Source organism: Lynx rufus, unplaced genomic scaffold, assembly GCF_022079265.1.
Source record: "Lynx rufus isolate CCGP_SWC_20201006 ecotype Redwood Valley unplaced genomic scaffold, mLynRuf1.p SCAF_1, whole genome shotgun sequence".
NCBI lineage: Eukaryota > Metazoa > Chordata > Mammalia > Carnivora > Felidae > Lynx > Lynx rufus.
This window is the reverse complement of record NW_025814823.1, coordinates 97,868,799-97,892,168: the sequence shown is the minus strand read 5'-3', so window position 1 is coordinate 97,892,168 and position 23,370 is coordinate 97,868,799. Positions and strand designations below refer to the sequence as shown.

At 39.6% G+C, this 23,370-nt stretch overlaps 1 protein-coding gene across 2 annotated transcripts in view; it reads right to left on the bottom strand.

The window, feature by feature from the left end:
- The window catches only part of HSD17B4 (hydroxysteroid 17-beta dehydrogenase 4), an 88,047-nt gene that overhangs the window by 22,665 nt on the left and 42,012 nt on the right, over window positions 1-23,370 (bottom strand). For both annotated transcript variants that reach the window (XM_047083778.1, XM_047083786.1), the window contains exons 14-19: window positions 22,805-22,856; window positions 20,294-20,365; window positions 16,632-16,735; window positions 11,494-11,559; window positions 1,642-1,711; window positions 191-297 (exon numbers count right to left, since the gene is read on the bottom strand). In XM_047083778.1, the coding sequence (XP_046939734.1) occupies window positions 191-297; window positions 1,642-1,711; window positions 11,494-11,559; window positions 16,632-16,735; window positions 20,294-20,365; window positions 22,805-22,856 (471 nt within the window). The remainder of the gene's footprint in view (window positions 1-190; window positions 298-1,641; window positions 1,712-11,493; window positions 11,560-16,631; window positions 16,736-20,293; window positions 20,366-22,804; window positions 22,857-23,370) is intronic.

Below are 23,370 nucleotides of genomic sequence, written 5' to 3'. Positions count from 1 at the left end.
TCTTTCATGGTTCATGAGTAAGAGGTATTTATAGCTACAATAAGAACACGGGCTGATTGCCAAGTCAATGAAATAATAAAAATGTGTATTACTTCAGTACAGTACCTATTTCAAATGCAGTCACTAAAACTCCTTTTCTAAAAATAAAAAAGGGAACTAATGTTCAAATTATGCAATAATACACGTATACCTTAATTGCCTTGAATCTTGACACATCATTATCTGCAAACTTCTGTAATACATGCCTGGCAGAAAATCCAAATGTACATAATCCATGTAATATGGGCTTGTCAAAACCTAAAAAAAAAAAAAAAAAAAAAAAAAAAAAAAGAGAGAAGAGAGAGAGACTTTAGTTAGTTAGATATAGGTATATTTCCTACTTAAAAGCCAAGGGCCCCTGAGTGGTTCAGTGAGTTAAGCAACCGACTCTGTTTTAGCTCACATGATGATCTCACAATTTCGTGGGTTCAAGCCCCACATCAGACACTGCACTAGCAGCTGGCTTGGGATTCTCTCTCTCCCTTTCTCTCTGCTCCTTCCCCACTCACACTGTCTCTCTCTCAAAATAATAAAAACTTAAAAAAAATTTATTTATATATACATATATATGTATATATATGCACACCAAGGATAATTAATTCAGGATTTCAAAAACACATCTTCAAATGGCACTACAATGGGGCATCTGCGTGGCTCAGTCGGTTAAGCCTCCAACTTGAGCTCAAGTCATGATCTGATGGTTCCTGAGTTTCAGCCCTGCAGCAGGCTCTGTGTTGACAGATTGGAGCCTGGAGCCTGCTTCAGGTTCTGTGTGTCCCTCTCTCTCTGTCCCTCCCCTGCTTGTGCTCTGTCTCTTTCTCTCTCAAAAATAATAAAAATTTAAAAAACAAAAAACAAAAAAAAAACAGCACTAGGATGAATTAATACCATCTATTTTAAGAAACATGGAAAATATTTTATAAATAATACTTCCAGGGAGAAAACTATGAAACAAACAGAGAAGAATCAAGAAAGGAATGTGAGAGATGTGGGAACACAAAGAATTGTTTTGTTTGGCTGTGGTCCTGAGGATGAAATCACCCCTGCTGATTTCAATATCCAGGTATGCAGATGATCCTTTCCTAGCCTTTCAGTTCCTTCCTCTCTCCTCCAATGTCCTTGCCCAGCAGGATAACTCCGACACCCACCTACATGATAAGATCCTAACCCTGCACTAGGAGCTGCCTTCCTCCACAATCTGAATTATGAATTCCAAGCACACCACCTCCTGAACACTACTTCCTACCTTCTCTACCCTTAGCATAAATGTATCAGGAGAAGGCTATTTTTTAAATACAACTGGGATGCCTGGGTGGCTCAGTTGGTTAAGGGTCCAACTTCGGCTCAGGTCACGATGGCGTGGTTCGTGAGTTCGAGCTCTGCGTCAGGCTCTGTGCTAACAGATTGATCGGAGTCTTGAGCCTGCTTCAGATTCTGTGTCTCCCTCTCTCTTTGCCCCACCCCCACCTCCCTAAAAAATAAACATTAAAAAAAAATTTTTAAATACTACTCAAACTACCTGTCTTAAGTAGCAATGTCCCTAAGTGTTATTTAGATAACGGAACTACTAGTTTTCATTGGTACACATTATGAGCAACTCACCAGCGAAACTAGAGAAGTTAGGATCAATGTGTAAGGGATTCCAGTCGCCACTGAGGCGGTACAAAGCAGCCTGCAGAGAAAGAATTATAAAAATAACTAGCACTCAGTGCTTTCTGAAAATACATTAAAAGAAAAACAGGAAATATGTTCAATTTTTATATAAGAAATATATAATATACCAAATTGAAGCTCTACTTAGAAAATAACCATCTCTAACACAGATGAACTGTAAATCAAGTGCTTTTTATAACACCTACCACTGGAATCAGCTGGGGAGGAGGGGACCTGTCGGGTAATGGGAAGGGGCCAAGAACTACACCTGGGTAAAACCATGGTTAACTCTGCCTGAGGAGCAAGTCACAGAAAGGAATCCATCTATCTATTCTCATTACAACACAATGAAAGGGTGGGCACCTGGGTGGCTCAGTCAGTTAAGTGTCCGACTTTGGCTCAGGTCATGATCTGATGGTTCGCAAGTTCACACCCCGCATCAGGCTCTGTGCTGACAGCTTGGAGCCTGGAGCCCATTTCAGATTGTGTCCCCCCCTCTCTGCCTCTCCCCTGCTCGCACTCTGTCTCAAATATAAATAAACATTAAAAAAAACACACACACATACACACAGTGAAGATAAGGTAGATGTTTACAGCCTCTGCTAACCAAGCATAATTTAGGCCAGTTAATGGGGTGCTTTCAGTTGAAGCCTGTAGACTACCACAAACTTCCATCCTCCTGGTACCCTAAGTCCTGAGCACTAGCTCTCCTGCAACAAAATAGACTGACAGGTTGCCATGAAGATTAAATTTCTGCTTGGCCCAGACCTTCATATCACTTCTTCACTTAGATGAGGCAGGATGAGCAGAAAGATACAGATAACAATAGAAAAAAAGTTACCAGAGCTCCCAGCATTTAACTTGTTTACTGTTCAAACTAGAAAGTACTTTTCAGAAGGGGAGAGATTCACAAAATAGCAGACAGTAGGCATTTAATATATCTGTATTTAATTTTGATCCTCTTGTGCTGCCTCAATACTTCTCCCTGTTCTCACAGATTGCAATGTTAGACTTTCCAAGACTACCTAAATGTTGCATAAAGACTAATCATGTCAGGGGCACCTGGGTGGCTCAGTGGGTTGGGTGGCTGACTTCAGCTCAGGTCATGATCTCACGGCTTGGGAGTTTGAGCCCCAAGTCAGGCTCTGTGCTGACAGCTCAGAGCCTGGAGCCTGCTTCAGATTCTGTGTCTCCCTCTCTCTCTGCCCCTCCCCTGCTCACACTCTGTGTCTCTCTCTCTCAAAAATAAATAAATTTTTTTTAAAAATTAAAAAAAAAAAAGACTAATCATTTCAGCATATCTGACTTTCTTAATTACTGGGTTTTTTAATTATTGATTATTCTTTTTAAATAGATTTTATTAATAGAAAACAACATTTTCTATAATGCATAGGAAAATGTAATTTCTTTTTTAATATGCTTTGTACAATTTTAATAAGCTCTCTTCTCCATCACCCCATATAATAGTTGTATCAATTATTCATTTTCTCAATTGCCGAATATTATTCCCTTTCTACTACCTTCTAAGAATAACTAAATCAGATCAACAATTATCTTACAGCGGTGACTTACAAGATTCCACATAATATGTTGGAGGATTAAATGACAATATTTGAAAAGCTCTTTACAAACAATGAAAATACTAGGCAAATATACATCACTGTGTTGCATACAAATGAAAACAAAGATACATTTCAGAGTCTGAAAGGCAAACTGTCCAACACATGATAGACCATGGGCTTTGATACCAGCTCTGCCTTTAATGGCCGAGTTTCCTTATCACCCGGAGCTTCAATTTGCTCACGTGATAAACCTTTCAGAAAGCATAACCCATGATAAATATTAATACCTCAATAAATGTGAGCTATTGTTATTATTTTAAAAGGTATTAGCAACAGTATGTCAACGGAAAGAAAGCCGACCTCAAAGTAGGTAGGTAAATAAACGCTTTATTCGTTGCCTTACTGAGGATGCCAGCCTGGGAAAGTCTTTCCATTTGCCCAGAAGAACTGCTCTGCTCTGCAGCGCGTCAGCCACAGGGGAAGGGGGAAGGTGTGCTTGCAAGCAGTTCTCCAAATGCTTGCGCGTCACAAGGTATATGTGTTATGAATGTCAAAACTAAGGTTTTCTGATTTCCACAGAGACACAAGAAAGACCCTCAGGTCATCTTAATACATTAGGTTTCAGGGCGCCTGGGTGGCTCAATCAATTAAGTGACCGACTCCTGATTTCGGCTCAGGTCATGATCTTGCAGTTTTTGAGTTCGAGCCCTGCTGGGTGTGGAGCCCGCTTTGTCTCCCTCTCTCTCTGGCCCTCCCCTGCTCGCTCTGTCCCTCTCTCAAAATAAGTAAATAAACTTAAAAAAAATATATCAGGTTTCTATATATCTGATTGTTTAAAAATATTGCTTCCATGTCTCTGTTTAACCGGTTCTCCAGTTCTTGCTGGTTTTGATTTCTCCTTGAGGTCACTTGAGACAGTTCCAGGAGGCTAATGTCAGTCACCTACTGCAGTTGTAGTGCACAAAAGTAGGTCAGTCAAGTTTTAAGATTAGTACCAGCATTATTATCCTACAGAGATCATTCCTATAAATGGAAAAAACAAAAAACAAAAAACAAAAAACCAATTCTCCTAAAGAAATCTTCTTAAAGGAATATGAGAATTTTCATATTCTTTCTTTTTTTCTTTAATGTTTATTTATTTTTGAGAAAGAGAGAGAGAGAGCATGAGTGGGGTAGGGGCAGAGAGAGGGGAAGACACAGAATTTGAAGCAGGCTCCAGGCTCCAAGCTGTCAGCACAGAGCCTGATGCGGGGCTTGAACTCATGAACCACGAGATCATGACCTGAGTTGAAGTGAGACACTTAACCGACTGAGCCATCCAGGCACCCTGAGAATTTTCATATTCTTTCAATGATAGCATTGCTTCCTACAGATGGCAGAGAAAGCAAAGACAAAAAAAGAGCCATCATGAGACATGACTAAAGTCAAGTAATTGGAGGTTCGATGAAATTCAATCATAAAGCAAAATAACCATTCTCCAAATAATAAGGAACACTGTGTTCAATGCTTACTTTCTGAATATCTTGAGGGACATTCATATTTTAAGTTTCAGAAGGAGAGTTAAAAGCTTCTTTTGTTACATCTCTGCCTTGATAGAAAAGTCATTAAAACTTGCAAACACGTATACACAGAACTTAGAAAATCAGCTATAAATTACCTTGCCCGTGTATTACATGTCAGTGGGAGTATCTTCTACATGAGTATATTAGTCCTTAATTTTATTTTTAAAAGTTGTATCTTTAAGTTAAACTAAATGCTAAATAAAAGAAATCAGGAACTTGTGCTTCCCTAATCCTCACATGCTCCAAAAAAAGGTTACAATCAACAAAAGGAATAAAATGACACAGATCCCAAGCCTACAGTGTAACCAAAAGACAGAGAATACTGCCCACTTCAAATTGCTATAAACACAAAAATGAACACCGATCTCCCACACCCTCTCCAAGCTACTGTAGAGTGGTGGGGGTAGAGAGGGGAGCGCGGAAACAGTGCATGGAAGAGAGAGGAAGAAAAGAAAAGTCACTTCTAGAAAGACCACCTTAAGAGAAAAAAGTACTGAGAAGAATCCTTGAAGATAAGAGCACTGACTACAAAGAGAAGAATTAAGAATGTATCAGCCTCCAAGTCGCAGTCCAGACTGGCCACATTTCTAAGGGAGGAGAGGGTTAAAAAAAAACAATGTCCCTTTTGAAGACTGGATAATGTAGGAAAAAAGAAGAGAGGAAATTTAAGATAAAGAGAACTATGGGGCGCCTGGGTGGCGCAGTCGGTTAAGCGTCCGACTTCAGCCAGGTCACGATCTCACGGTCCGTGAGTTCAAGCCCCGCGTCAGGCTCTGGGCTGATGGCTCAGAGCCTGGAGCCTGCTTCCCATTCTGTGTCTCCCTCTCTCTCTGCCCCTCCCCCGTTCATGTTCTGTCTCTCTCTGTCCCAAAAAAATAAAAAATAAAAAAAAAAAAAAGTTTAAAAAAAAAAAAAGATAAAGAGAACTAAAAAAAATGTTTTGAATAAAACAGCTCCTGACAACGTCCCACTCCAAAAAAGCCATCTCTAAAAAAAAATGCACTTTGCCACACTGACAGAAGAGGGCAATCTTGAATTTCATAATGAGAGAATTGTGTAAACCATCACAAACTACCAATCTTCCTCTCAAACTGCATACATTTAAGTAATCTCCATCTATATGAAGCTACTCTAAGACTAAAAGAGGAAACAAGAACCAAAACATTACCATAAATGAAATCTCCCCAAACAACCAACTACCAAACAGAACAAAACTGTAACACAACATTCAAGCATTTGGGGATACGAAAGAAACACCATGAATTTAAAATTCAAAAACTAAGAACAACATCAACAGACAACAAACATGAAGGAATGAAATAAGATATAATTAAACTCTAGAAAGAAAAGGAAGGGGGGGGAAATCCTATCAGAAATGAAGACTAAATTATAAGATGCCTAGAGGAAAACATATTCAAATAAAAATTTAATAAGGGGCACAGAAGAAAGGGAGGGAAAAAAAAAACAGAACAGAAATGAGACCAAGAGGGGCACCTGAGGGGCTCAGCTGGTTAAGTGTCCAACTCTTTATCTCAGCTCAGATCATGATCTCACGGTTCACGAAATTGAGCCCCACATCAGGTTCTGCACTGACAACATGAAGCCTGCCTGGGATTTTCTCTCTTCCTCTCTCTCTGCCTCTCCCCTGCTCCTTGTGCTCTCTCTCTCTCAAAACAAATGAATAAACTTAAAAAAAAAAAAAAGAGAGAAAAAAAAGAAAAGAGGGAAAAAAAAAAAGAAACAAAACCAAGAAAGAAGTAAAAAAAAAAAAAAAAAGCTACAAAGTGGCTAAAATAAGACAGAAAAAAGATCCAATGCATATATAACTTAAGTATTTGAAGAAGAAAAACAGAAAAATGAATGAGAACTACTATTTAAAATTATAATCCTAGGGGCGCCTGGGTGGCTCAGTCTGTTAAGCATCTGACTTCGGCTCAGGTTGTGATCTCGTGATTCACGAGATTGTCAGCTGTGCTGACAACTCAGAGCCTGGAGCCTGCTTCAGATTCTGTGTCTCCCTCTTTCTCTGCCATTCCCCTGCTTGAACTCTGTCTCTGTCTCTCTCTCTCTCAAAAATAAAAAATAAAATAAAATAAAATAAACATTTAAAAAAAAATTTTTTTTTTAATTTAAAAAAAATTTTACTATCTAAATATACCTATTAAAAAAGCCCACTAGTGACATAGGGTCAATGGCCAGGAATGGGCAACACTGAGACCCAGCCTAGTAAAATTACTTGACTTTAAAGGTAAAGAAAAAAGATAAAGAACAACTCTAAGGGCCTAAAGAATAAAGACCAAGAAACCTGGAGAAAGATAAAAAGACTGTCATCAGAGTGTTCAAAAGCCACATTCAAAGCAAGGTCCATGGAGCACCATTTTTAAGAAACTCAAGATTTCATATCCAGCCAAGTTGTTCTTCAAGTATGCAGGGTATAGAAAAATAGTTTTAAATACACAGGAACCAAAGAAACACTATATACATGAGCGCTTCTTGGGGCACCTACCACAGGAGGGGCTTTATCCAACCAGGAGGTGTTGGGGGAAGGTTTGGCAAAAGGACTGATACAATCAGTCGCAAATCTAACACTAAAATGAAGATGGGGAAGAGAATACACAAAGAATATACAAATGTTAAATGCTCCGAAAAAGTAAAATTAACGCATATCAAAAGATGAGAATAAAGGAGAGAGAAACAAGAAAATAAAATAGGCTCTTTAACTGTAATACAGGAAACAAGTAAAAAACAGAGACAACGATAAATACTGAAAAACCGTATGGTAACAAGTGAGAAAATGAGAAACTACTATTTTATGGTAAAAACCATAAAAGGTTTGTACCAAGGGCATAGGAAAAGGTTTATGATTTCTACTTCTGGCCATGAGAGAGTACTCTTCCACTGCCAACAACTAGCAAAAAAATTTTAAGGCAGAGAGGGAGGCACTGCTCTTAGATGTTACAGTAAGCAGTATGGGATTAAGACTTGATAGAAGAGACACAAACAAGAGCCACAGCTCTCTGACAGCACTTTTCAGACTGTGGGGCAAGAAAGGAAATCCAAACACAGCAAAACAGTCTCAGTGAGTCAAAGAGACAGAGATCAGAGTTCCAGGAGTCTATGCAGCTAGAATCTGTACGTACTGAAGAAGAAGAAGAAGCTACACAGAAAAGAGCTCCAGAAATCTAAACACAGGTCAGTCCCCTTGAGGACCATACAGAAAGGCCCTGGAAGAGGAGACATCACATGAAGAAAGAGGCCTTGTGGAGAAGTTTAGAGGCACTCCAGCCAAAAGTCAGCAAGAAGCCCCTAAACTTAGCAAAGATGGTATCTTTGGCCTCCCAGCCCTACCCAGCCACCATCTGAGAATAGCTACACAAGCTAAGGCAGAAGGAACACCCAGTCAATCCACAGTCATTAAAAAAAAAAAGTAGTACTTATAATACACCTCGTAATGTAATAAAAAATATTTTAATGGATGATATAACTAACATGCCAAAGACTAACTTTATTTAATAATGACAGTAGTGGGGCACCTGAGTGGCTCAACTGGTTGAGCACCCAACTATCGATCTTGGCTCAGCGAATGATCTCACTGTTTGTGAGTTCGAGCCCCACTCCAGTATTCTGTCTCTCCCTCTCGCTGCCTCTTCCCCGCTTGCTCTCTCTCTCTCAAAATGAATTAATTAATTTAAAAAAATGAGAGTAGCTAAAATCCTGTTGGAATAAGTGGTATAAAATAACTATCTGGGAAACTAGAGGTACTTGTTTTCATTCTTCCCCCAACTGTAAAGCCTGACATCTAATATCTATTTATTCTTTGGCCTTTCTAGATTACTAAGGATGAATTTTTTATTTATTAATTGTAAAACACTCAAAGGACACTTACAACTTCATAAGTTTGAAGATGAAGAAATTCCCCTAAGGACATGATAAACAGACCACCCCAGAAGTGATCTCAGTACAACTAAAACTACGGTTGCCCGCTTCCTCAGTGATTGAAAAGTTACTGACTTAATTTAAAACCTATCGTATAGTTGACACTATAACAGCGTAATTTTTCCCTTATTTCCACTCCTTCAAGATCTGCCCAACCATGACCATCTCCCACTTCTCTGTCATGTGGCTGCTCCAGTTTTTACTCTTTCTACGCCATCATGCTCTTCTCTTCTCTTACAGTCAGCTATCATGACGTCTTATCCTCTTTCCGGCCAAACTGCAAGCCCTAAGTCTCTGGTAAAGAGAGAGTATCTACACGCCATTTTGGTTCAGCTAAGTTCCATCTTTCCTACCAAAGCTTGCTGAACATCATTCCCTGTGAGTATCCCCACTGTGAATGTCCACAGCACTTGCTCAGCAATTCAAAGCCCGTGTTTAATCACTCACAGTTTGGAAGAGGTGCCCTAGTTATTTTGACATTTACATCTTGAGTATTTGAGTGTCTTTCCGCTCCTTGATGACACATCAGTTTTTCCACTTGATCTATGTCTCCTATATAGCTCAGATTCAGTTTAAAACAGCCCATAAAGCCCCTGAAATTTATGCAAAGTTTAATGAAAAATGGTTTTTGAACGGTGGCTTTTGTGAGACTTTCTTTTTGTTTTGTTTTTAATTTTTCTTAATGTTTTATTTATTTTTGAGACAGAGAGAGACAGAGCACGAGCAGGGGAGGGGCAGAGAGAGAGCAAGACACAGAATCCGAAGCAGGCTCCAGGCTCCAAGCTGTCAACACAGAGCCTGATGTGGGCCTCGAACTCATGAACCGTGAGATCATGACCTGAGCCAAAGTCAGACACTCAACTGACTGAGCCACCCAGGCGCCCCTCGGTGAGATTTTCAAATGACCACATGAGACTAAAATGCTCTGTCAAATGACAGATGCCCGTTATTTATACAAAAAATATTTGTTAACTAGGGTCGCCCGGGTGGCTCAGTCGGTTAGGAGTCCAACTTTGGCTCAGGTCATGATCTTGCAGTTCATGAGTTCTAGCCCTGCGTCAGGCTCTGCGCTAACAGCTCAGAGCCTGGAGCCTCCTTCAGATTCTGTGTCTCCTCCTCTCTCTGCTCCTCCATGTTCATGCTCTCTGTCTCTCTATAATAAATAAATGCTAAAAAAAAATTTTCAATAAAAAAAAGTTTGCTAACTTAAAAACTTCCCTTTGTCACACAGCAAAAGAGAACTCTGCTGAAAATAAACGAAAAGTTCTACTCTGAAAAAGAGGAAAAGAAAAAAAAGTCTCTCTACTTACTGTGTGTAGAAATTCAAGCCTTGCAAACTATTCAGCTTTTCTTATCTACAGCAGATACCTTTCATCATTTCAGTAACTCCAGAATAATAAGGGAGCACTGTGGGGTTTCGTGAACCATGAAACCACGAAGTCCTTTTCTGTTCTTTCTAGTGCCTTAATAAAATTAATTTCACTATGAAACTTTAATTAAACACAAATATGAGTGCACGCATAAGAAACTGATAAGAAACAGGGATGGGAAAAACATTTAGAGGCAAAAACTAATCTCTGGAAAAAAGTGTTCTTCTTTCCGTCACCTGGTTATACAAGCACAGGAGAAAAATATAATTAAATATGTACCAATCTTAATTCTTTCTGGCTCGTGAAATTATATTTCTATTTGCCAGCAAACAGAAATCCTGCATAAGTTCTCATATCAAGCATATCAAAGTTAGTATCAAAAACCACATATACTTTATAAATAATTTGCTGTCATTACAGTAGCTCCCTCACAGTGTATCTTCAGAGCTTTATGTTTTCGTTCTGTATCTGCATGGTTACTCCTCTGGCCACTGTGGGGAAGAATCTTTGGGGACTCTCAAACACAAAGTGGCTTTTCTCATCTTTATGGTTACCTTCTGTTTCTTAAATAAAATCTGCATACTCAAAAAATTTGTCAACTGATAGGGCATTTTATCTCCTCCATCAGAAAACAAATTATTTATGCCCAAAAAAAGACATTAAATCACCTACCCCTCCTAAGATGCTTTATTTTGCCTATCCACTAAAGCTGGCATAAAATAATCTGTTTCTGGGGTGCCTGGGTGGCTCAGTTGGTTAAGCGTCTGACTTTGACTCAGGTCCCAATCCCACAGTCTGTGAGTTTGAGCCCCACATCAGGCTCTGTGCTGACAGCTCAGAACCTGGAGCCTGCTTCAGATTCTTGGTCTCCCTTTCTCTGTGCCCCTCCCCTACTCATTCTCTCTCTCTCTCTCTCTCTCAAAAATAAACAAACATTAAAAAAGAATTAAAAAAAAAATAATAATAATCTGTTTCCAAGCAATGTAGCTCAACTTTCTTTCCTGAAAGAGGAAAGGGTGACCAAAATTTGCCTTTTAATTCTTCTCCTCCTGCTCACTAGGGGTTGAATGAAATTCTTCACTACTAAGTTAGGCAGTGTCTTTAAGCACTGCCCAGCAAAGCAGGATGCTTCCTGAGGTGACATGTGAAAAGTCTTTCTATATTTTCTTTTGATTTATGGTGGAGAAAAAAATCTGATGAGCAAAAATGTAGAAAGACCAGATTACAACTATGGAAATATACCCTTAATCTTTATCATGTTCAAGGACAAAGCCCTACGTTTGGACTCACACAACTATAGGATATCAGAGTTATATATTCAAGAGCCAGCAGTCAGGTGGCTTTATCGCTTTTCAAAAAACACAATCTCACCTGATTAAGTGAGGTGACATCTGTAAGTACAGCATCAGGAGGTCTATTAGGCACGGCTACAGCTTCCTGAAACCAAAAAACATCACAGGTTAAATACTAACAAAGTAATTGGTACTCTCTTTACTCAGATTAGTATTTGATGAACAACCATGTTTCAGTATAACAAAATCTGCAAGTTAGATAAAATGTTTTTAAAAATAATTTCTGTTCAGGAGATAACATTTAAAATCTCATAACTGCTAGCCTCATCTATGCTGTGATTTCCCTGAAATGACCCTGTTTAACGAAAGGAATTATACAACCAGATCCATTCCCTGGGCCACCAAGGAGAAAGAGGTAAAGACCCTTTTCCCAGTGCAAAAGGTGATAATAACTATAAGAACTAGACAAACAATACACACCTACATTGATTTAATCTTTAAATGTACTTTTTACTAACAGTGCGGTTCTCTTTGCATCTATATCCCATTTGGAGTTGGTTCAGATTCTTGCATGTGTAGATTAATGTTCTTCATCAAAACCATCATTCCTTCAATTATTTTTTCTATTTCTCTCTCTCCTCTCCTTCTGGTCTTTCCATTACATGCATCTCGCTATACTTAAGGTACCCCACATTTCACTAAGACTTCTTTTTCTTTTCATCTTTTTTTGTCTCTGGAGATAGATAGATAGATAGATAGATAGACAGACAGAGAGACAGAGAGAAAGATCTTCAGGCTTTTTGATTCTTTCTTCTGCCAGTTAAAATCTACTATTGAGTGCTCTAGAAAATTCTTCATTTCCCTTATTGTAATTTCAGCTCCAAAACTTCTATTTGGTTCTTCAACATAATTTCTATTTGTTGATTTTCTCTACTTGATGAGTCACTGTCATCGTACTTTACTTCTTTAAGCGTGCTTTCCTTTGGTTCTGTGAACACATTCAGAAGAGCTGCTTTGAAGTCTTTGTCTACAAAGTCCTCTCAAAGGCAGTTTCTATTGCCTGTTTTGTTCTGGTTTTATTTTCCTGTCTATGGGTCATGTGCTCCTGTTTCTTGCATGTCTTGTAATTTTTTGTTGATGACTAGACATTTTAGATAACCCATTACACAACTCAGGATATTGACCTCCTTTCCCTGTGACAGGCTTGTGGTTATTGTTAATTTGTTTATTTGTGTGGTGCCTTGGCTAGATTATTTCAGCTAAGTCTATTTCCCCAATAGTGAGCAACTTCTGGTGTGGCTCCTCAGAGGTATAGCCTTGGGCAAGAACACAGTCAGTTACCCAGGGATAACAGTGGGTTTATTTACCAGGGTTCTCTGTGACTCTCTCTCCCTGACCTCTCTGCTCAAGTGTCTGCCTCATTTGGTATCATACCCAACCGTTAGGCTCCACTAATCACCAGATGATTGCTCTATTACTTTCAATAATGCCCTGGGGCATAAATCACTCTACAGTCTGATCCAATTAAAGTCAGGCCAGTTTTTGTCATGATCCCATGAGGGCTCTTCTTAGCTCTCTCTTTCCATGGTTCTCTCTAGAAAACTTCTAGTTGGGCTGGTTGTTAGCTTATTGTTCTCATGGAGCTACAAGGTTCCTCTTGGTTGTTAATCTAAAGTAACTTAATATCTGTGGGCACCCTTACCTTTGAACTTTCAACTACTCTATTCCTTGGGATGAGCTTCAGAGATCTCTATTATTACAGGCTGCCTCAGTGCCTGGGTGAAACCTCTCCTCCACTGCCATAGAAGTAGGGGCAAGGATAGTGGCCCACTCATCTCCAAGTGACATCCTCACTCTACAAGAAGTTGTGCTGGGCAGGGGTAATAGCTTCTGGCCTCCTCAGCTTTCCTCACCCTGTGGGCAAGTGGGGGCAAGAGGGATTGGGTCCTTCAGTCTTCTCAGCCTACCATGTGTGGAGCAGAGTTTCCACTCTACATGTGGAGGCCAGGTAGAGAACGAGAATGCTGTAACTCTTAGCCACTTCTACCTGGAACAGAGCTTCAACAACACAAGCTGGGGGCTGTGGGAGGCATAAGAAAATCTGGTGACCTGCTCTTGCTGGGAGGACAGCCTGCTCTGGGAGCAGGGACAAGGGATCCTGTGCTTGGGCTACACATGCCTAGAGTGGAACTGCCATTATGCTGAGCCCAGTGATGAGGGAAAAAGGAGAAAGCCATGGCTCAAATGCCACAGATTCTCAATGGTCTTACCAAGATAAAGACTTCCTTGAATAAATATTTCCTAATTTGCTATATGCCCTGAGGACAATCTCCAGACACTTTAAATGGTTTTCTTTTTGTTTTAACTTTCACCCATTATGATATTATGGCTGACTCAATGGGGAGAGGGTCCAGGGGACTCCTCACACCATCATTCCAGAAGCAGTTTCTCAATACTGCTTTAAGCGTACTTCATTTATCCAGAATGTTTACGACATTATAATCTCATTACCTCAAACAAATCGGAAGTAAAGGCCAGGTTAAATGAAAAGTAATGTCCAAGTTATAAAATATTTTTAGAAAAAAAAAATGTTTTTAGGTAGAATTTGAGAACTAAAGAGTAACTAGAATCGTCTTACACAAGACAAGTCCTTAAGTCATTTAATGAATAAAGATTTTATTTTATACAAGGATCACTCGCATGTGTTAGGTTTTCCTAAAGACTTCTGGGTGATGCAAAGTCTGTAGAAGAAAGTAAAAACGTTCCCATAATTATCTCAGGTACATTACACTTATGTCAGCCAGACTCCTCTACAAATACGTGTTATATATTAAAATATGCAAACATCTTCATAAGGTCCCAGTAATTCACTTTTGCTTTTAATTCCCTTGCCTTTGGGGATGTGTCGAGTAAGAGATTGCTACGGCTGAGGTCAGAGAGGTCTTTTCCTGCTTTCTCCTCTAAGGTTCTGATGGTTTCCTGTCTCACATTTAGGTCCTTTATCCATTTTGAGTTTATTTTTGTGAATGGTGTGAGAAAGTGGTCTAGTTTCAACCTTCTGCATGTTGCTGTCCAGTTCTCCCAGCACCATTTGTTAAAGAGGCTGTCTTCTTTCCATTGGATGTTCTTTCCTGCTTTGTCAAAGATGAGTTGGCCATACGTTTGTGGGTCTAGTTCTGGGGTTTCTATTCTATTCCATTGGTCTGTGTGTCTGTTTTTGTGCCAATACCATGCTGTCTTGATGATGACAGCTTTGTAGTAGAGGCTAAAGTCTGGGATTGTGATGCCTCCTGCTTTGGTCTTCTTCTTCAAAATTCCTTTGGCTATTCGGGGCCTTTTGTGGTTCCATATGAATTTTAGGATTGCTTGGTCTAATTTCGAGAAGAATGCTGGTGCAATTTTGATTGGGATTGCATTGAATGTGTAGATAGCTTTGGGTAGTATTGACATTTTGACAATATTTATTTTTCCAATCCATGAGCAGGGAATGTCTTTCCATTTCTTTAAATCTTCTTCAATTACCTTCATAAGCTTTCTATAGTTTTCAGCATACAGATCCTTTACATCTTTGGTTAGATTTATTCCTAGGTATTCTATGCTTCTTGGTGCAATTGTGAATGGGATCAGTTTCTTTATTTGTCTTTCTGTTGCTTCATTTTTAGTGTATAAGAATGCAACTGATTTCTGTACATTGACTTTGTATCCTGCAACTTTGCTGAATTCATGTATCAGTTCTAGCAGACTTTTGGTGGAGTCTATCGGATTTTCCATGTATAATATCATGTCATCTGCAAAAAGCGAAAGCTTGACTTCATCTTTGCCAATTTTGATGCCTTTGATTTCCTTTTGTTGTCTGATTGCTGATGCTAGCACTTCCAGCACTATGTTAAACAACAGCGGTGAGAGTGGGCATCCCTGTCGTGTTCCTGATCTCAGGGAAAAAGCTCTCAGTTTTTCCCCGTTGAGGATGATGTTAGCTGTGCTGCACAGCAAAGGAAACAACCAACAAAACTAAAAGGCAACCAACGGAATGGGAAAAGATATTTGCAAATGACATATCGGACAAAGGGCTAGTATCTAAAATCTATAAAGAGCTCACCAAACTCCACACCCAAAGAACAAATAACCCAGTGAAGAAATGGGCAGAAAACATGAATAGACACTTCTCTAAAGAAGACATCCAGATGGCCAACAGGCACATGAAAAGATGTTCAGCGTCGCTCCTTATCAGGGAAATACAAATCAAAACCACACTCAGGTATCACCTCACGCCAGTCAGAGTGGCCAAAATGAACAAATCAGGAGACTATAGATGCTGGAGAGGATGTGGAGAAACGGGAACCCTCTTGCACTGTTGGTGGGAATGCAAATTGGTGCAGCCGCTCTGGAAAGCAGTGTGGAGGTTCCTCAGAAAATTAAAAATAGACCTACCCTATGACCCAGCAATAGCACTGCTAGGAATTTATCCAAGGGATACAGGAGTACTGATGCATAGGGGCACTTGTACCCCAATGTTCATAGCAGCACTCTCAACAATAGCCAAATTATGGAAAGAGCCTAAATGTCCCTCAACTGATGAATGGATAAAGAAATTGTGGTATATATACACAATGGAATACTATGTGGCAATGAGAAAAAATGAAATATGGCCTTTTGTAGCAACGTGGATGGAACTGGAGAGTGTGATGCTAAGTGAAATAAGCCATACAGAGAAAGACAGATACCATATGGTTTCACTCTTATGTGGATCCTGAGAAACTTAACAGGAACCCATAGGGGAGGGGAAGGAAAAAAAAAAAAAAAGAGGTTAGAGTGGGAGAGAGCCAAAGCATAAGAGACTGTTAAAAACTGAGAACAAACTGAGGGTTGATGGGGGGTGGGAGGGAGGGGAGGGTGGGTGATGGGTATTGAGGAGGGCACCTTTTGGGATGAGCACTGGGTGTTGTATGGAAACCAATTTGTCAATAAATTTCATATATATAAAAAAAATAAAAATAAAAAAATAAATAAAATATGCAAACATACGTAGCTCTTTCAATCAATTCAAAGATACTCTGATTCAAAGAAGTGTGAATTACTGAGGATCTACTCTGTTAAATCACACCTATGGTAATATGATAAGTTCAAAATATACATACACTTACATACCCATATATTTTGCTTATATGGATACTTACATACCCATATATTTTGCTTATAAAGCTTATAATAGCCTACCTTGACTTTGTCTGACGTCCGTTTTCCACCAATGCCTCCAGAGCCAACGAGGAAGAGAGAGAACTGATTGTAACATATAAGTTCCTTCTCAAAATAAGAATAGACTGAAAAGCAAATGAAAGAAAAAATAAAGGAAGTTATTATCTAAAGACATAACCAGTTAACCAAGACTTGATCAGCAATTCCTTTAAAAGTTTCAAAAACAAAAAGTAGTCACTAGAAGGTCTGATAACTTAAAGATGCCCAAGTTTGGTTTATAAAGCATCTTTCAATTTCTTCACTACCGGTCTCTAGAAGGCAGAGTGAAGAGGACCTTCACATACCCTCTCTTGACTGTGAAACAGCAGTTTCTCTCTCCTCTTCTTCAACCTCCCCAACTGCCTATCCTATCTTAACTCTCTCCATCTCAAAGATTTCACAAAATCCCACTATACAGTGCAGGTATCCAACACTCTCAAACATTCCAACATTCTGCCAAAGGACTCAAAAAGAGCCTGGAGGGGTTCCTGGGTGGCTCAGACGCCCCTCCCCTGCTCGAACTCTCTGTCTCAAAATAAACAGGGGCGCCTGGGTGGTGCAGTCGGTTAAGCGTCCGACTTCAGCCAGGTCACGATCTCGCGGTCTGTGAGTTCGAGCCCCGCGTCGGGCTCTGGGCTGACGGCTCAGAGCCTGGAGCCTGTTTCCAATTCTGTGTCTCCCTCTCTCTCTGCCCCTCCCCCGTTCATGCTCTGTCTCTCTCTGTCCCAAAAATAAATAAACGTTGAAAAAAAAAAAATTTAAAAAAAAAAATAAACAAACACACACACACACACACTAAAAAAAAAAAAAAAAAAAAAAAAAAAAGAGGGTGGCTCAGTTGGTTAAGCATCCGACTCTTGATTTCCACTAAGGTCACGATCTCACAGTTCCTGAGTTCAAGCCCCACAATCAGGCTCTGTGCTGACAGTGCGGAACCTGCTTGTAATTCGCCCTCTCCCTCTCTCTCTGCCCCTCCCCTGCTCTCACTTTCTTTCTCTTTCTCTATCTCTCTTTCTCTCAAAATAAATAAATAAATCTAAAATTAAAAAAAAAAATACTTGAAAAAAAAAGAACTTGAAATACAAAAGAAGAAGTGAAGATCAAGGTATAAGCTTCAGGAGGACAGAATCATGGGTCTGGCTCACCATTATATTCCTAGCAATCAGAATGGTACCTGGGACAGAAAAAGCACCTAACCAATATTTATTAAATTAATGAGTAATGAGGGGCGCCTGGGTGGCTCAGTCGGTTGAGCAACTGACTTCGGCTCAGGTCTTGATCTCACAGTTCATGAGTTTGGGTCCCATGTTGGGCTCTGTGCTGACAGCTCGGAGCCTGGAGCCTGCTTCGGATTCTGTTGTCTCCCTCTCTCTCTGCCCCTCCCTCACACGCACTCTGTCTCTCTCTGCCTCTCAAAAATAAAGAAAGCTAATTAAAAAAAAATTTTTTTAATTAATGAGTAATGAATAAATGATACGAGTTAGTGAATGAGTAAGCAAATAATGAATGAATGTAGGACAGCTGTCCCTCTTTCTACTAACTTCCTAGTGAGGGTATGAGAACTCTATCTCCAGCTCTAGAAAATTAGAAATACGACTTTGAACTGCACACAAAAGAAAAAAATCTAATTATAACAAAAAATAAGGAAGGTCATGGCAATTTGTATTAAAATAAGATTTTTAACTGTATTACGCAGGAAGTTGGATATCTGATTTCATTTGCACTTTGCGTACAAATTCTAATACATTATTACCCAATATCAAGCTGTAGTTAACTAAATGGAGTGGGTCAAGAGAAAATAGTAAAAATGAAAGTTAAGGTTACTGCAGAAACTTTGTTCTGAGGTATGTCACATGTCTGGTAGCTCAGGGAGAAGAGTAAAAGAAAACTGGGAGAGGGGTGCCTGGGTAGCTCAGTTGGTTAAGCGCCTGACTCTAAATTTTGGCTTGGGTCATGATCTCACAGTTTGTGGGATTGAGCCCCATGTCAGGCTCTGCACTGACAACGTGGATCCTGCTTGGGATTCTCTCTCTCTCTCTCTCTCTCTCTCTCAATCTCTCTCGATCTCTCTCTGCCCTTCCCCCAACTCTGATTCTCTCTCTCTCTCTCTCTCTCAAAATAAACTTTAAAAATAATAATAAAAAAAAGAAAAAAGAAAACTAGGATAGTTGCAGCCAAATGTTGGCCAACTTCTGGAATGACAAACAAACACAAAAATCTAAAACATGGGGCATCTGGGTGGCTCAATCAGTTGAGTGTCCAATTTCAGCTTAGGTCATGAGATCATGACCCCATGGTTCATGGGTTTGAATCCTTTGTCGGGCTCTGTGCTGACAACTCAGAGCCTGGAGCCTGTTTCAGATTCTGTCTCCCTCTCTCTCTGCCCTGACCCCACTTGTGCTCTCTCTGTCTCTAAAATAAATAAACATTAAAAAAATTTTTTTTAAATAAAAAAATAAAAATCTAAAACAGAAAGGGGAGAAGGAAGAAGAGGAAGACAAGAATGACAGGAAGAGGAAAAAAACAGACATACTATGAAATACTATGAGCTGACAGAAATAATGTAGTAGGAGAATATTTAAGAGCATCAAAAATGTTCTCAACATATTATGTAGTAAAAACAAGGCAAGTTCCTACACAGCATATACAGTATGACCTTCCATGTATTTAGGACAAAGATGATGAAGCCTATATTCCAACTATCAGACAATATCATATTTCCCACTCGAATTTATTTCCAAAATTTTTGACAACAAAGATCTATTTCTTCTTTTTTTTTAATTTTTTTAAGTTTATTTATTTATTTTGAGAGAGAGAGAGAGAGAGAGAGAGAGAGAGAGAGAGAGTATGAGCAGGGGAGGGGCAGAGGGAGAGGCAAAGAGAGAACCAAGCAGACTCTGTTGTCAGCACAGAGCCTAATGTGGTGCTCGATCTCACAAACCATGAGATCATGACCTGAGCTGAAATCAAGAGTCAAACAGATGCTTAACCAACTGAGCACCTAGGTGCCTCAATATCTATTTCTTCTTAAACTTCAGAATAAATAAATTTTAAGCAATGTATCTTGAGCTGATGTTTAATTACTAGTATGTCAACCTTTACTAAACTACTATAACCTTTTTTTTCCCACTGCAAATAAAATATGGCTGTGGTGTTTAAACCACATTTGAGTTCAAGAGGCTTGAATGCACAACATTAGGAACTTAACCACCATTCATGAAAATGATTGAGAGCCAAATACGTCCCAAAGAGTTCCAAAGAGCGAACAAAGACAAGAGTATCTACAATACTAATTATCCAGTGATGGTTGTCGATGTGTTCCTTCCTGCCAAGTCCAAACTCCAGTCCGCCACTACGTTCTCTGTACCAGCCACAGTTTGCACCTCTGTGCCCTGGTCACGTGGTCTCAAATCCCCTGAAATGCCCCACTCTTCCCACCGCTACCCTAACCTGCTCCTTTGCCTCATCCTCGCTTATTTCCTGAGAGCTTATAAAATTTTTAGAACGCTGATCGTTATCTTGGTTTCTCGAAAACTGGAAGATGAATGTGAACGTACCGATCAGTTTCTATGGTGAAGCACCACATGACACACACGAGGCCTGTCAATCTAACAATATTATTGTAAGAATTAAAAGTGACTTACCATCCATAAGAATTACTAAACCAGATCCTTTATCTAGGACATCGGCAATAACAGCTTCACATTTTAAGTTTCCTGAAATGAACGGCGAAATCAATCAATCATCTGTTTTTAAAAAGACCGTAAGATCATTATATTAAGATATGAGAGAATTTAACAAAATCTCCACTGTAAGTTCAGCAAAACTAAAAGCTATGCTTTGATATAGTTTTCAAGGTATTGTTAAATCATTCAACATTAAAAGGAAAGAGAATACCTTAGTCACTACATTTGAAACATCAAGTAGAAACACAATAAAGATCAAACTTCTAATACCCAGAAAATCTGGAGACCAGCATAGCCTGAACTAGACCATGGTCTAGTTCACAATGGACACAAAGGGCTGCTGATAGGTTTCTTGTCCTTCATATAATGCTTCTTTTTTTTATCCCCAGGAGGAGTCACACGGCCTCTGACAGTACCAATGAAGCTGACAAATCCAGTGAGAGAGACATAGACACTGACATCAGTCTCCTGATGCTTGTGGTCCTGAGTCTCATCACCTGCTGGGTTTCACAGGAAGATTATAAATAGTAGCCGTACCTTAGCTTTCTGTAGTTTAAAGAGGTTCCAAACCACAAGTATCTCGAATTTTGAATATTCATATTAGAGAGGCATTAGAGAGGTAGCTTTAAAAGTACTTAAAGAAAATGCGCAGAAGCTACTGAAGAAAAATAGTTCATGAGAAACGTAACTTGACGCTAAGGAGGTACACGAAATTAAGAAAAATATTTGCCACACCTTCCTATTCATATCACTTTCCAGGTGTAATCATTTTGGAGTATATGCCTGTGTCTTTCTCTTGATATTTAAAATCCCTAAAGGAGGGGCGCCTGGGTGGCGCAGTCGGGTAAGCGTCCGACTTCAGCCAGGTCACAATCTCGCGGTCCGTGAGTTCGAGCCCCGCGTCAGGCTCTGGGCGGATGGCTCAGAGCCTGGAGCCTGTTTCCGATTCTGTGTCTCCCTCTCTCTCTGCCCCTCCCCCGTTCATGCTCTGTCTCTCTCTGTCCCAAAAATAAATAAACGTTGAAAAAAAAAAAATTTTTAAAAATAAATAAATAAATAAAATCCCTAAAGGCAAAAATCTACCTTACACATTCGTACTTTCCTTATAACAATGGTTCCCAAGGGAGCCCACGGTAGAGTGACTGGCACATGCCAGACAGAGGGAGCCTCCTGGCCTCTGCCCTGGCCACCAGTGCCACCGCCACATGCCCACACACGATGCACGCGTGCACACAAAACCTCCACGGTGGGGATCCAGACACCGTATTTCATTTAAAATAACAGGTAACTTAACGTAGTAACAGGCTGTTTCAGTAGGTAGCCAGGTTAGAAAATGTATCTAAAACTGAAAACTCTGCCTTCTCCATGGCAGGTAAGCAGCGGACGTCTGATGAAGGCAGTCACCACACATCAGCTCAGATAAAAACGGTTGTGTGAAAACTTCTGCTATAACACTGAAATAAGGCTATTCAAATTCAAACAGTGAGAATCTCATACATTTTTTTGGTAAAATAAAAAGCTTTGGAAAAACATGAAAGGAGGATTCTAGCTTCTTGCTGACCTGCATGCTACATAAGGCGAAATGATAAATAAGCCCTTTGTTTGTTATTTTACCACCTTATGTGGTATTTAATTAGACAATATGCTGACATTAGAGCACTGAAACAAATCTATCAAACTATAGTCGAAGAATAAGAAAAGCAGCTTTACTGAACAAGTAGGATACTCCTGAGAAGAAGAAAATTCATTATTAAGGCAGACCTGATTTTACTTACTCTAAAAGAAAACAGGAATAGTTAATTACAACAAATCCTCTATCTTTTAATGCGCTTGCCTTTATGAAAATTGCTACCAACATAAATACCTGAGAAAAGAATCAAAAACCATTATTCATAGGAATCATAGCTGCCTATATACAATTACTAAGTTTGGAACACATGTATACAACAGAGATGCTTTTTCAGTTGCTAATGACACCTGTATCATTAGAAATACACTGTTAGTATTTCGAGATAATTTAATAAACAAGACTATTCAAGGACAAAGCTTAAGGTCACCAAAATAGGTCCTGCTTCACATCAATCTATTCTAATGCATATCCACGCCTTGCGATATGACTTATTTAAAGTCACTCTAGGGGCGCCTGGGTGGCTCAGTCGGTTAAGCGTCCGACTTCGGCTCAGGCCACGATCTCGCGGTCCGTGAGTTCGGGCCCCGCGTCGGGCTCTGTGCTGACTGCTCAGAGCTTGAAGCCTGTTTCAGATTCTGTGTCTCCCTCTCTCTCTGACCCTCCCTTGTTCATGCTCTGTCTCTCTCTGTCTCAAAAATAAATAAACGTTAAAAAAAAAAAATTAAAAAAAAAAAAAATAAAGTCACTCTGTGCCAGTTTAACACAATGACACAGTTTGGAAGGTTAGTCAGGAAATAAAATCAGGGTACAATTAAGGAATCCACGTATCAGGAACTCACCTGATCTGGGAAGTGGTTTATACAACTCCAAGTACTGCTCCCCATGGAGAACCTATGTTAGGGTAAACAAAATTTTATTGGCCGACTTTCCTGTTCCACAAGCTCTGCTATGAATATGGCTAATCACGAGTGATATTTCACTGGCCGCTTGCTCACATCAGTACTCCCCCCAAATTATCTGTCTCAGTTTGGCTTCTACTTCTTAATCATAATCATAATCAATCATATTCAGAAATAATCAGCCTCCCAATCTAAAGACTGTTAGATCTTTTGGAGCAGAAAAGGTATCTGTGTGTTCTTTCTTGACATTCATAAATGCTTACTGACTGGTAATTATGGATTACTTACTGATGCAAACACTAAACTAGGCTATATTTCCAGGGCTTCTCACTGTGCCTGGAACATAAAGGGTAATTAATATATATCTGTTGAATAAAAATGGATAAATTGGAGGTGCCTAGGTGGTTCAGTCAGTTGAGCATCCCAACTCTTGATTTTGGCTCAGATCATGATCCCAGGGTCATAGGATGGAGCCCTGCATTGGGCTCTGTGCTGAGCATGGAACC